The sequence below is a fragment of the Bubalus kerabau genome, chromosome 20 (genome assembly GCF_029407905.1).
Source record: "Bubalus kerabau isolate K-KA32 ecotype Philippines breed swamp buffalo chromosome 20, PCC_UOA_SB_1v2, whole genome shotgun sequence".
Classification (NCBI taxonomy): domain Eukaryota; kingdom Metazoa; phylum Chordata; class Mammalia; order Artiodactyla; family Bovidae; genus Bubalus; species Bubalus kerabau.
In genome coordinates this window covers 50025343-50039884 of record NC_073643.1, presented here as the reverse complement: position 1 = coordinate 50039884, position 14542 = coordinate 50025343, and the positions used below count along the sequence as shown (strand labels likewise).

General features: G+C 40.2%; 1 protein-coding gene across 35 annotated transcripts in view; it reads right to left on the bottom strand.

Annotated features, from left to right (window-relative positions):
* PBRM1 (polybromo 1) overlaps positions 1-14542 on the bottom strand; it is a 109100-nt gene that overhangs the window by 5501 nt on the left and 89057 nt on the right. For 19 of the 35 annotated variants that reach the window (XM_055558784.1, XM_055558775.1, XM_055558779.1 and 16 more), the window contains 5 exons: positions 11490-11673; positions 10488-10698; positions 9656-9857; positions 6105-6269; positions 2574-2729 (listed from right to left, as the gene is read on the bottom strand). In XM_055558784.1, the coding sequence (XP_055414759.1) occupies positions 2574-2729; positions 6105-6269; positions 9656-9857; positions 10488-10698; positions 11490-11673 (918 nt within the window). The remainder of the gene's footprint in view (positions 1-2573; positions 2730-6104; positions 6270-9655; positions 9858-10487; positions 10699-11489; positions 11674-14542) is intronic. The other 16 variants (XM_055558798.1, XM_055558799.1, XM_055558801.1 and 13 more) reach the window with 2 other exon arrangements.

The window sequence follows — 14542 nt, the reverse complement described above, 5'->3', positions numbered from 1 at the left end:
CTGAGGGAAGAGGCTGTGCAAGTACACACTTCAGTGACCTTTGTGGAGGCTGGAGACACATTCCTGCTGTCCCCTCACAGGCTATCAGCACTCTGGTTCTGACTGGAGTCACTGATGTTGGCAGAGAGGGGACACTGCCCTCTGAGAGAGCGGCACTTTGAAAAGGGATCATCTGGAAGCAGGGCAGCCCTTGGTGCTATCACCTCAAATGCAAAATGACAAAGGGAAAGAGAAAGATTCCATGGTCTCACTACATTTGGTCTTTGTATAAACTTCTGGTGACTCCTCACAAGCAATTTCTGTCTCATACGTCCTGGTTGATAATAATGTGATATCCTAAATTTAGCATCTGGGGCTATTTTAATCTCAGGATCATCCATCTTCTAGTCTCATAAAAACAGAGAAACAGGCAAGAGACCCAGTTTGCTAAAACCTAACAAACTATTAATACAATCAAAACCCTGGTGAGATGATGTTTAAACCTTAAACAAGTCCAGCTAGCTGCATAGAAGGATGAATAAGAGCTAGCTTTGTATTCTATAGTTTCTCTGGATTCAAAATGGTGTATTTTGACCAGGCAGAACTGACTCACTAAGGTTCAGAATTGCTAAATATCAAGAAGTATTACACATCTGTTAAAGAGAAAATAGTAAGTGAAAACAAACTTTCTGTTTACAAAGCAGGGATTTTGATATTCCAAGGGCCCAGAAGGGTACCTGGATCATAAGAGTAGGATCCTAGCGATTATTTGTGAGTGAGTGAAGAGGATGCAGTGGGTAAGTTGCTATTCCAGCAACATATTATTAACCTCTGCCCCCCAGGCCCGCCAGGACACTCACGCACTTTATATTTCACAACACTGGGGGGCTCCCTGAGCTGTCTGTATCAATCTTTGCAGGGCAGCACAAACAAATCAGCAACCAACCCCCTTTGCTTCCTGGTTACAAATGCCATGCCATGGGGCAGCTGGTGAGACTGTGGCCCTACTCACCAAAGGAGTTCATGAAACTTCCTCTCCTTGAAGCCTGGTTGGACATGTGTGGGTAAACATTACGAGAGGATCTTCCCTGTCTCCCTGTCATCAGGTATGTTATGCTTTCTTCAAATGCATTTAGAATTTGGAGAAGGGGGACAGGGAAACATCTGTCCCCCAATACCCACCAAAAGACCAGTTACCTAGAGGGTACTGGACTCAGGTGTGGTTCCTACCAAATAACACACACACCTGGGGGTCACCTCCAGCCTCGTCTGACTGCTCAGTCAGACACTCTATGCCGAGGGGACAGGGCACAGAATTAAAGCCAACTCTACCTGCCACAGGGGAACACCCATTTTATGACTGACATAGTCCAACTCACTCACAGTCCACCACTTCCATAATGAAACACCCACTCCCACAAACGTTTCTTCCTCTGGTTAGGTCTGCATCAAACATTTCTGGGAGTTATGGCCATTTTCTAAGCAACACTCACATCACAGAGTGTCACTGGAGACACTGGGCCAAGCCACCAGGTTGGCTAACCCTATGTACTGTGGGGCACACCCTGTGAAGCATCGTCTGGAACTCTTTATAGCTGCGGGACTGGTACAGCCAAGACTGTTATAAGCAAATCTAATGTTTCTATATTCTGTCATCTGGGCCAGGTCTTTAGCTAATATTTTGGATAATAAATCAAATGCTATTCCAAGTCATCCTGAGGCCACTTTCCCTCCAACTAGATTATGTCTAAGGGTTAGTTTGTTTTTTTTTTTGCATATGATGGGAACTGGTGATTTTTCCTTTCATAATAATCTTTCAATTTGCTAATTAATTATAAAGTAAAACTGTACCTATTTCTGAACTCCATTTATATGTTTCTATATGACATAACTTCTGGGCTTCTGCTGACAGACGAACCAGTGTCTACAGTTACCAGGGTGGACTATGCTGTTCTTTAAATGCTATGTCATGCTTCTTCGAGGACTCAGACACAGAAAACTAGTTCAGTGCAGGTTCTTTCTCTCCCTCCTTTCTGTTCCTAGAAGGACTGACTGAAGAGTTTCTGAAGAGTCCTATATTAGCAACTCTGTAATCCCCTTAGAGGGGAGGTGTTGTTTGAAAAGCAAAAGATGGAGCAAAGATTCTATACAAAAGACCCTTTGAGATAAGAACTGAACCAGAGCAAGAAATGGACGCAGGAGCAAAAACTGCTTTTCATATGTGACTCTGAACTAGCCATTTGGGAAACTTCATTCACTAGAGCAGACCATGACTGTCTAGGCTGAGTCTGCTTTCTGAGCGTATGCCGAACTGTTTGAGGGGTTCCAGAGCACGCCTCTTGCCCCCTCATCTGCTTAGTCTAGTTTCTTGTCATGTATCCTGTGCCGCTGCTAGGCAGCCAGTGCTCAAGGACAAAGGTGCTGAGCCACCTGCTCAACACACAGGACAGGTCCTGTGGCTGACATCCCTGGGGTTCTCAGTGAGGGAAGGCCTGCCCACATGGGCAGCAGGTACCTCCTGGAACAAATGGCTGAGGGAGGAAAAAGAGAGTATGAAGATGAGATTAATGAGTGAATGAGGATGAAGTTCTTACCCGGTGGTGGGATGCCCGGGAGGCCGGGCACACCTGGCGGAAGATGGTGGGGTGGAGGCCCCCCAGGGTGAAGTGGCTGCATGCTGCCCATGCTAACAAGGCCATCAACTGGGCCCTGCAAAGGTGGAAGGCCTGGCGGATAGCCACCCATCATGCCTTGAAGGACACAACAAATTTCAGACATGCATCATTAACATGCAACATGACCTAAGTAATAACAACCCCCCCCCACATGCACTACTAATGAATAAAGCGCCCTTAGTACTGCATGATATAACAATTAGTGCAATTATTTTGTTGCAATAATGAACAAAATAAAACATTACAAATATGAAATATATTGCTGGATGAATTAGTACTTAGTATATTATTATTTGTAGTTATTCTCCCTGGGATAAATACACTGCATGTTTTCAGTTAAATAATAAAGAGTAGTAACAGCCTTCCCAAGGTCATGATTACTGCAAGCTGTTCAAACAGAGTGACCAGTTCTGTCTACTGCGATTCTACTGAACAGTATAAACCCCATCATTCCACTATGCCCACACTCATATGCCTATCACGGGTACACATGAGGGGAAACTGAAATGGAGGAAATGAGGCGCACAGCCCTGATCACAAAGCATGGTTCTCCAGCACGGGGGGAGGTGGGCAAGAAGTTTTTAAGACTTCTGTGTCCATTCCTCCTCCCTTCTAGCCCCACCACTGCTGATAAGAATGGAGCATGCTTGAGCTTGAGCTGGGGAACAGCTAAGAGTCATCACAATGACTGATGCTTCATCTTTAGATTTCCAAACATGATAAAATAAAGATAAAACCTCCCCCCACCTCCTGGCCCCCCAAGCCAACCTAAGCCCAGGTCACTCAGCAGCTTGTGCGCAGACCTTAGGAGAAACAGCTGGAGAATCAGGCTCTGCTGACATGAGAAAATGCCAATTGTCATCATTGTCTCCAAGCGCACAAATGTCCTCACAGACCTTCAGTTCACAGGGAACATTTTAAAGGAGGTACAGAATTTTTCTGAACAGAGGTTTTCATTCCTTTATTTTCAAAGTGCATTGTCACAACACAAAATATTTTCTGCTAGCTAGGGAAGAATTTCAAGAAACAAGTATTTTTGGCAAAAAGAGTGAAAAGAAGAAGAAAATTTCAAAATGTCAAAGATTCACTTATCAAAAGAACTTTAAAGCCACATGACATTTTTTAAATCAAGAAAAACAAATTGATTTTTTTCTGGGATTTGAAATGATCACAATGAACAAAACACAAGGCTCCCCCCAAAATGCAATCATCTTTGGTCACAGCTTCTTGCACAAAGGGAGCGTTGAGGAATTGGTGTGAAACCTCATCTTTATATAATTCTCTTTGTATTATAGAGGGGTTCTAGATACAGTGGAAAACTGCAGATTCTAAGAATTTTACTTTTTGACTTTCCCTGAAGAATTGTTTGAGAGGTATTTATTTTTACTCCTTTGACGCTATAAAATTACTGAAAACTCTTGAGATTGATTCAGCTTGCCTCATTGGTCGTATCTAAGTTAAGAAACCTACAATTACACAAATAATTAAAATAAGTTTTAAATAACAATACCTCTGTACATAAACTAGGACTATGAATTTCCTTTTTCTTAGAGTTCAGAGAGGGAAGAACAGACACCATACTTATGAGGAGATGCAACGCTACCGAACTGTCTTTTAACCATTTCCACCAGATAGTTTTTAGGGATAAGTAGTTGGGAATGTAAGAATGTTAGGAGGCTTTGCTTTCAATTACAAAAGCCCATCTGAACGCAGCCTACACAGGCTGTGGTTGAAGAAATTATTAAGAACCGAAAGACATGACACTTGTCTTCATTAAACTGTACTTTGGCATTTATTATCCCAGTCACATGTGTTCAAATGAGCTTCAATGCTTGTAAGCAAAGCTGATCTCAGACAGCAACAAGGCTAAGAATCAGGCACTATGCAACCTGTAAACCCATGAAAAAAATCACCCTCTTAGCGGCAAAATTCCTGCTGTGGACCAAAGACTGGTTCCTGTAGAGAATGCTTGCCCTGCACTCCCATGGCCCAGAAGTCTGGGCACCATATGCTTAATAATGGAGCAGGGGTTTTCTGGAAGTGGGGCCCGCCCTCCTCACCCATCAGAGTTCTATGAAGTCATTCCCCAACAGGGAGCTAAAATGCTGCAGCTGCTGTTTTTTTAATGTTTTTAGCTGTTTGAATTCATTTTGTTAATGTGTCCCTGGGCTTTTTAGTCAAGGGCACAGTGCTAGAATATCACACATCAAATAGAACAAAAGAGAATGTCAATGAGGGAATTCTAACTTTCAAAGTCCCCATGTTCAAGGTCTGATTTCTGAAAACCTCTGGAACCCCATTAACCAAAATGGGCCATGGAATAGAGCAGGCGATTATGAGATTTGTTAGATCAACATCAGTTACACTGAGAGTACTGAAAGCCATGATTCAGATGTGCTTTGGCGAGTGCAACTGCTGACTTCAGCGATAGTGCATCTGAGAACTTGCCATCACAAAAGGTAGGAGCAACAATGGAAAAGTTATCCTATGCTACTCTGCCTTGAAAAGCAAAAAAAAGAAAAAAAAAGAAAAAAAAAAAGGCGAAAACAAAAACAGCATCCCAATGAGCTTGTCTTGAACAACACTATCTTGGACTCCCTGCAAAGAGGTCAGACTGCTTGCTTAAGAAGAAACACAGCTTGGATGGACCTCACCAGGCTTAGAGAGATCACAAAAGAGGGACCTGAGAAGTGGTCTGCAGGCTTCTCATTGGAGACATGTCAGACAAGAATATTCAATTCAATAATGGCCAATTTTGCCATGGCTACCAGAACCAGAGACAACACACACAAGCAAACCACATTCATCATTTTCTTTTCTTTTTGGAAAAATATGTGACTGGGATACTAACAGAAAATGCAGTTTAATGTAATTAAATAGAAAAGCATTACAGAGTGGGCACAATGAATTGAATAAGGACTTTGTATTCTACTTAGCAGTCATGCACATTGGTGACCAAGAAAGGATTTATAATTCATTGTCAAAAATCCTTTTAAATGGTCAGTCTTCTAAAGGATGGCTGCAGCAGAACAAGGCAAACTGAATACTGGGATGAGACGGGAAAATCATCATCTCCTTAAGACTAGTTTTGTGTTTCCTCTTGGGAGTCCCTCCAGAACAGAATCCAGGGTCTGTTTGTATTTTCTGCTGTAGAACTCTATCCAGAGCAGTCTGGGGTGCGGAATATCGCCAGACCATGCCCACAGCCAGGGGAGAGCTGCTCTCTACCAATTCCCAGGGTTGGGCCCAGGGCCCATTTCTGGGGCAGAGGGGAGGCATTGCCCATAAGGGAAAGGCGATATAAGGACAACATGGATGATTCAAACTCTGAATCTGTCATGAGAAGAGCCTAGAGATTGTGGCCTACTCCTCGTTGGAGAAAAAAAAAAAAAAAAAAATGAAGGAATTTCTTAAAGTGGAAAAAAAAATGGTCTTAGCTCCTGTTTTTACCTGCAACAGGTGTCAACTGCTGATTGAGCATCCCCATTGGTGTTGGTGGTGGCACCACCCCCATGAGAGCCCCCACAGGGGTGCCTGCTCGGGGAGAAGCACTCGGCTGCTGTTGCTGTGCTGCTCGCTCTCTCTCCTGCTGCTCAGCAACTTTAGCTGCCCGCTCTGTAAAGGCATTTCAGATTTTCAATTCTGTTTTTAACCCAGGAATTCAAAATACCATCCATTGCATTCAACAGGACTAGTTAAAAAAAAAAAAAACAAAAACAAAAAAAAAAACACAGGCAACAGTTCTGTCTCAATGGAAGGAACAGTAGATGACTAGTCTCAACACAGGAGGAGTCGGGCCGATTTCACTTGGTAACCTAGAGTCCAGCTTTCCTATCCCATCTTGAGAACTGGTCTGCAAAGATTTCAAGAATGTTAAGACTGCAACACACATTCAGAAAGCACAGATTTTATTTAAAAACATCACCAGCATAACCAACGTGGTTAATCTCACAAGGCACCCTGAAGATGAGAAGCGCTACCATTATTCTAGTATTAATAGCATTACAAATTTTTAAAAAATTTCAACATGAAGCAATTCCATGGCCCATTATAATTTTTGGCACAATTATTACTTACTATATTTTCCTGATATGTTGCACCCAATTTTACTAAGATTTGAGGACTCTTGTCATTAGTGTCATGGGGTTTAGCAGCTGAAGAAAAGTTTAGCAGCTGAAGAAAATTAACTCTGTAAGGGAAAAGTAGCTTACTGCCTCCTCCACAAGGTTTTAGAAAAATAAATGCTAATTTGTACATTCTGATGAAGAGGTCATGTTTAATAAACCCCAAGGGGAAAAAAATGCATGATACTCCAGGCTACAATCATCAGAAGCAGGAAATACTATGTATACACATATGAAGCAATGGACAATGCACGGACAGAACCAGGTTTCCTGAAGCTGAGTTCAATACTGACCATAAGTCATCCTAAATCAGCAGAAGTTTCAGAATTCATACTTATTTCATCCAAAATGCGAGAGGAGCATTAGCTTGTGTGCCAGTTCTGGGCTGTGGAACATCCTTGCTACATCCTTCACTCCTCGGAGCTACTCTTTCTGCATCTCCATGGCCAGCAGCCCCAACAATCACAACTCCCAGTCTTTTCAGGAGCTGGCAAGGCTGGACTCTGACTAGCGAACTCTAGAAATGTGCATTACCAAAGCTCCCACAATAAAGGTTGACTTTGCTTCACCGTTCATAAATAGGAAATCCTTTCCACTCTTCACATGGACAAACTGAGACTGGGAGACAGATAGTGACTTGTTCAAGAATACAGAGAGAACCAGCAGTAGCCCTGATTTCCTGGCATCAAACTCCAACTGCCACACGTTAACCCTCCAACATGGAATTCAAAAGGGTACCGCTGGCTGATATAAGGAGGGGGCAGATAGCTCACGGTCACATGGCTTTAAAGAGCATCGAGAAGCAACGGTTCCAGTCCTCCTTTGTTTAAGAATGTGAAAGTCAAGCAAGTCAAAGCTTCCTTGGCTGCGACAGTTACCTGCAGAGACTCGTCATCACTCACTACACTGTCCCAGTGTACAGATCCTCTGTACAGTGAGCGTGAGGGACAAAGGCCATTTTAACAACCCATTTCCTTGAACTAGCGTTTAAAAAACAAAACAAAAAAAGTGAGACACTGATGACCTAGAACCCCACATTAAGTTCTCATATTTTCATTACACAAATGAAACAGTAAAATGGGAGAGCAAAAAAATGAAGTTGAAAAAAGAAGAGTTCAAGCCTGGGGATGGAATATTGGACCTGCTGGTTCTTTCTGGGAGGAGCCCAGTTAGGCTGTCTTAGAAAAGAGAATTATTAAATGAAGTCAGCCAAACTCCAAACTTTGGGTTTTGAACTGAGTGGGTCAGAACACCACAAGCTCAGACTTGGTGTCTCAGGCAGACACTGGTGAGTCACATAACTCCTCTCGCTAAGTTCTCACTGAATTTCAGACTCCCCTTAGAATCTGGGAGAATTTCCCAGAAGTCGTCACTCTTCCTTCTCTTCAGTTTGGCCCCAGAATTTTTACTTTTACGTGATCTCCAGACACATTTCTCGCTCTTGTTCAACTCTAAGTAACCAGCCGAGCAGTACTGGCTTCATTTTGTCCTGGACCAGGCTTTATAGCCATGTGAGCTTCATTTGAAACACTCCTCCAACTGAGTGATATATCTGGGTCTTAACTTCCACTATGGTTAGAAATACCAATGCTCTCCAAGGTTGTAGGTTCTTATAGAACCGACTATGATTTCTCAAAGAATGTTTCATGAAATATTAGTTCCTCAGGATATTAGCAGGTATTACATGAATACCTGATCAATTTCAGAAAATGCCAGGTGGGAAAAAAACAGGTTCTTAACTGCAGGTTTAAAGACTTTAATATGGCAATATGCACTGTAAGTTTCCAAGAGAGAAGTGTTTGGAGTGCTTCTCAAACTGCTTTTGCCACAATTTTTTTCTGGCTGAACATCTTGTAGGATTAGGGTTCTACAGAAGATCCTTGGGGAAGCCTGTCAGATAATTTTAAAAATCAACTATATAAAAAATCAAAGGAGTAAACTTTTCTTTTAAAAAAGGAGTTTCTTTGGAAACTCCATAAAATTTAATAAAGGAGGCAGCCTTGATAATTAATTTATTTATGGTCGTTGAAAAATAATGGGTTTGGACCCTGTCAAGAAGGGTAATGGTGATCACTGTGGTTATTTGAGAGAGGGCTTTATAACTGTCAACATGAAGCACTGTATACAATTCCAAATGAAAAAAATACAGCTCTGAGGGCAATCATCCTGCCTAACCTAATGTTTACTACTCATTTCCTTATTTAAGTCATGCCTAATATTAAAAAACAAAAAATCTCTATTAAGTATCTGTCCCTAATGGCTATGAACCATCAAATCCTTGAATGATAGCTCACAGCCCTAAATAATTTAATTATAGAGTAAAAGGAAAATGAAGGCAGTTGAGCTTTATCAAAGAGTACCCAAGTACCTTAAAAGTAGCTATGAATGCAGCACAGGCCAGGAAAGGCATAGAAAACCAGGTGCTTCAGCCAAGCCTCAGTCTGGAGTTTATATGGCTTGTCAAGGGCCATAATAGAAGATCACTGATTTTAAAAGCCCTGTTTCAGATGAAATTTTAACTAAAACTGTATCTAACATCCTTGTACAATCATTCCCCAGCTCAACACATGTGTGCTTACAGGATTTAATAAAAGAAAAAAAATCATGCAATTTTTTAAACAGCTAAATTTGAGAAATTTTTGGAAAAAAAAAAAAAAAAAACCAACACACTAGGATCAGAGGCCAAGTCAGAGGCAGCGCTTGCTCAGCTGGGACAAGGCTGACACTTAAACTGCTGGATGGGAGCCATTTGAGACAGCCCCAACACAAAGTTCATGTGCAAGTGGTAAGAACAAGAGATTCAACCTAAGCTCGTGCACTGCTGAAAACACCCCCTCGCTTACAAACCTCAGACAGTTGTGCCTATGCTCTATTTACCTTCATATTCTGCTTTCTTGGCTGTCTCAAGGTTTCTCCATTCTGTCCCCACCAGTCGGCTGAGCTCCCCAAAAGAATAGTCTGGGTGCTGGGCCTTAATCACAGCTCTCATCTCACTGCTGAACAGGATGTAGCCACTCATGTTGATCTTCCGTTTGGAGCCTTCCTTCTTTGCACTGCCTTTAGCAGATTTGGGCGTAGACTGTAAGACAGAAAGCTCTTATAATGCATCAGAACACTGCATCTCGTCAATTACTAAAGGTTTTTGTAAGCCAAAAATGTGCAATTTAATAGCTACTGTTGTACAGACATCTTCAGTTTATAGTTCATTTTCTTATTCAAAACACAGCTATTTCTGGCCTCTGACCATATAAGAAAAATGGAAGTTCCACTGAATTCCATGACTGCAATCTATAATGGTGACCTCACAATCAAGGCTTGAGAAAATTCTAAATGAGAAGAAAATACCTATAGGGATCACTTAACCAAAAGATGGGGTCCTAAAGAAAGAGACTTAAAAAGGTATGAGCAATAAAAGCTAGAGTAAGAGGACGATGCAATTCCTCATTGGTTTTTTTTTTTTTCAATGCAAGACAAGGAGAGCTTTCTAACTAAACCTGCCACTAAAGCCAGCTATCTATGAAACTTTTTTATAAAGATACTACATTTTAAATTATTAGTGGCATCAAGAGAGGAAAAAATAAAAAAATCTGTTACTTCTTGAAGAATTCTAGGTTGAAGCTCCCATAACGGAGGGGCTGGATGTCTCCCTTCTTTTTACTGCAAACCAGAGCTAGGAATAAGACAAGTAACAGGAAGCCACCACCTTCACCTGTGGGGGTGTGTAGGGCATGAGGTCCAGCTCACTGGCCAGGGGGGTCTGAAGCTGAGGTAGAGAAGGAGGCTCAATGACCTCACTATCCTCTTCTCCCATCTCTTCAATATCATCATCGCCACCTTCTAACTCAGCAAATTTAGCTTCTAGCAACTGGATCTTCTTTTCCAATAAAGGTGAGGGCTCCTTCTGAGGAACAATCGGTTTTCTAGAAGAAGGGACATAAAAATAAATAAATAAATAAGTAAAATGAAATCACCTGACACTACTCCAGGATGGATTGGAAAGCAATGGTCTGCCTTAATACCTAGAACCAACTTTCTGTAATGTGCAATGTCCACTCTTTAAGTCCACAAGGGAAATAATTAAAACATATAAAGTCACATCTACTTACAGATGCTTGCTTTTTAAAAAAAATATTTATTTATTTGGCTGCATCAGGTCTTAGTTGAGGCATGCGGGATCTTTAGTGCAGTGTGTGAGCTTAGTCACCCTGTGGCATGTGGGATCTTAGTTTCCTGACCAGAAATCGAACCTGTGTCCCTTGCATTGAAAGGCGGATTCTTAAGCACTGGACCACCAGGGAAGTTCTCAGATGTGTGTTTTTAAGGGATTCTGCTGAATACCCAACAAAAGCACTGGACTGAAAGCTAAGATCTAGTTGCCTATAAATACTAAGAACTTTCGCAGTTCACAGAACTACACAATATCTTAATAGATTATGCATACCAGAACCAAAGATTTCTGCCTCCATATTACAATTATTGAAGTCTACACAAAGAGGACTGACCCAGCAGTCACCACATCTCAGCAGATTATGAGGATTTTCCTTTAATATTTAATTAAATTAATTAATATGTTCTGTTTGAAATGTCTATTGCTCTAGTTTAAGACCTAATAAAAAACAATAAAACCCCACTGTGGACTATGCAATTTTGATATAAGTTTTACTGATATCAAAGGAGCTGAAGTGCTCTTTTTTAGTTTTTTCAACTTTACCTGAAGTAATAAATTTCATCATCTACCACTTTAGCAGAGAGTGAAAACCTCTTCAGTCCCTTAAATTTCTTCATCTGCTTGTCACTCTCGTTGTAGCGGCTCTCACAAAGCAGAATGTCATTTTCTGGAATTTCAGTTGGCCTGCAGGAGAGGAAGTCCTTGAATGACAACACAGCACATTTTCCTGAAAGAGAAAAATTTTGGAGAGAAATTAAAGGAGTTACTGTGGTCATAGATAACAATTATTTTAAACCTTTAAATTAATACATTCAAATGATTAAAATTAGAAGATTTAAAGGGTATAAGGATGTAAGGATAGATATGCAGATCAATAGACTAGAATTAAAAGTCTAGAAATAAATCCATATTACTGAGTTTTTACAGGTAACTGATTTTTGACAAGGGTGTCTAGACAATTCAATTGGGGAAAGAATAGACTCTTTAACAGGCAGTGCTGGAACAACTGGATTACCACATGCAAACGAATGGAGCTAGAAGCCTACTATATGCCATATACACAAATTAATTCAAAATGGATCAGAGACCTTAATGTAAGAGACACAACTATAAAACTCTTATAGAAAAACATAGGTATAAACCTTTGTGACCCTCTATTAGGCAATGGTTTCATAAATGTGACATTAAAATCACAAGCAACTAAAGAAAATAAAGATAAATTAGACTTCATCAAAATGAAAAACTTCTGTGCTTCAAAGGACACAAAGTGAAAAGACAGCACACAGAACAGTAGGAAATATTTGCATATTATATCTCTTGTGAGTCTAATATCCAGAATACATAAAGAACTCTGACAAATCAGCAATAACAAAATAAATAACTCAAAAAACAGGCAAATGATCTGAATAGACATTTCTCCAAAGAAGATATACAAATACCCAATAAGCTGATGAAAAGATGCTCACTCACATCATTAATCATTTGGAAAATACAAATAAAAATTGAAATACCACTTCACATTCATTACAATGGCTATTACAAAGGGAAAAAAGCCAAATGAAACTTCCAGAAAATACCAAGTGTTGGTAAGGATGTGGAGAAGCTGGAACCACTATATGTCACTGCTGCTAATGTGAAATGGTACAGCTGGATGTGGGAGTTGGACTATAAAGAAAGCTGAGCGCTGAAGAACTGATGCTTTTGAACTGTGGTGTTGGAGAAGACTCTTGAGAGTCCCCTGGACTGCAAGGAGATCCAACCAGTCCATCCTAAAGGAGATCAGTCCTGAGTGTTCATTGGAAGGACTGATGTTGAAGCTGAAACTCCAATACTTTGGCTACCTGATGCGAGGAGCTGACTCATTTGTAAAGACCCTGATGCTGGGAAAGATTGAAGGTGGGAGGAGAAGGGGACGACAGAGGATGAGATGGTTGGCTGGCATCATTGACTCAATGGACATCAGTTTGGGTAAACTCCGGGAGTTGGTGTGGACAGGGAGGCCTATGGACATAGAGTCACAAAGAGTCAGACACGACTCAGCAATTGAACTGAATTGAAAGTTGATCAGAAATTCTACTTCTACGTAAATATACAAAATAACTGAAAGCAGGGACTCAGATACACCTATACCAATGTTCACAATAGCATTACTTACAACTGGCTAAAATATAGAAATTACCCAAATGTCCATCAACAGATGAATGAATACACAAAATGTTACATATACATACAATAAAAAACTATTCAGCCTCAAAAAGGAATAAAATTTGGATACATGCTACACCATGGACGAATTTTGAGAATTTTTTATTTATGCTAAGTAAAATAAGTCTGACTCAAAAAGGAAAAATTTTGCATGATTCCACTTACATAAAGTACCCAGAATAGCCAAAATTCATAGAGACTGATAGTAAAATAGTGCTTATCAAGGGGCTGGAAGAGATGGAAATGAGTAGCTATTGCTTAATGGGTACAGAGTTTCTATTTGGGATGAAGAAAAGTTCTAGAAATGGATAGTACTGATGGTTGTACAGTACTGTCGGTGGGTGGGCTGCAGCCCACGGGGTCACAGAGTCAGACACGACTGAGCACCTGAACAACAACAATGTATTTGGCTGCATCGGGTCTTAGTTGTGGGATTTACAAATGGTCAGTTGTGGCACTTACAATGGTTAGCATATCACTCATATTGTTTTACACCTAAATTTTGGTGCAAAATAATATATTTTAAGGATCACTGCTGGTATTAGTATATTTATTCAACTAGTTCCCTACTGGTGGATGTTTAGTTTCTTTTCCAAATTTTTGCTCTCTCACTGAAGCAAGACTGACATACTTTAAAACATATACCAATTTGCACACGAATGAGTACACCTGAGGAATAAACATCTAGAAGTACAAAAGCTGGGTCAAATGGTACATATACTTTAATTTTTGTAGGTATTATCAAATTTACCTTTCACAGAGGTGATGGTAATTCATAAACCCACCACAAAATGGGCAAATGCCACTTCCCTAAATTCTTGTCAACTAGTAAACATATGAATCTTTGACAATTTGATAATTTTTTTAAGAAAGTAGCATCTGGGTAATTTTAACTTAACATTTCTCTACTGGCTTAGGTTGTGCATATTTTAAGAACCACTTCTCTCTGCTTTCTATTAATCTTTGCCTGTTTTCCTATTGGATGTTGATCTTTTTTTCTAATTATTTAATAGTTCTTCATATATGAATAAAATCTGATCTTTTTCTATGATATACACTGCAAGTATTTTTCCAAAGTTGTCACCTGTCTTTGCTTCTGCCAAACATTTAAAACTTTTATATAGTTGAATTTATCAATCTTTCTTATATGGTTTTTGGGTTTTATGTTAAGGATTATAAAAATTTCTTCCCCATCACTTTCCTTTGGTATCTTTACTACTTCATGTTCATTTAAGCCTATATTTTATCTGGGGATTTATTTTGAAGCTGATGTGAGAGATGGATACAATTTTACTTTTTCCAAACTGCTACCTAACTTCCAAGTAGCAGGGAAGTGGCTATGGTGCTTTTGTTGAAAACATAGCTGCCACCAGCTGGGTCTGGCAAGGATA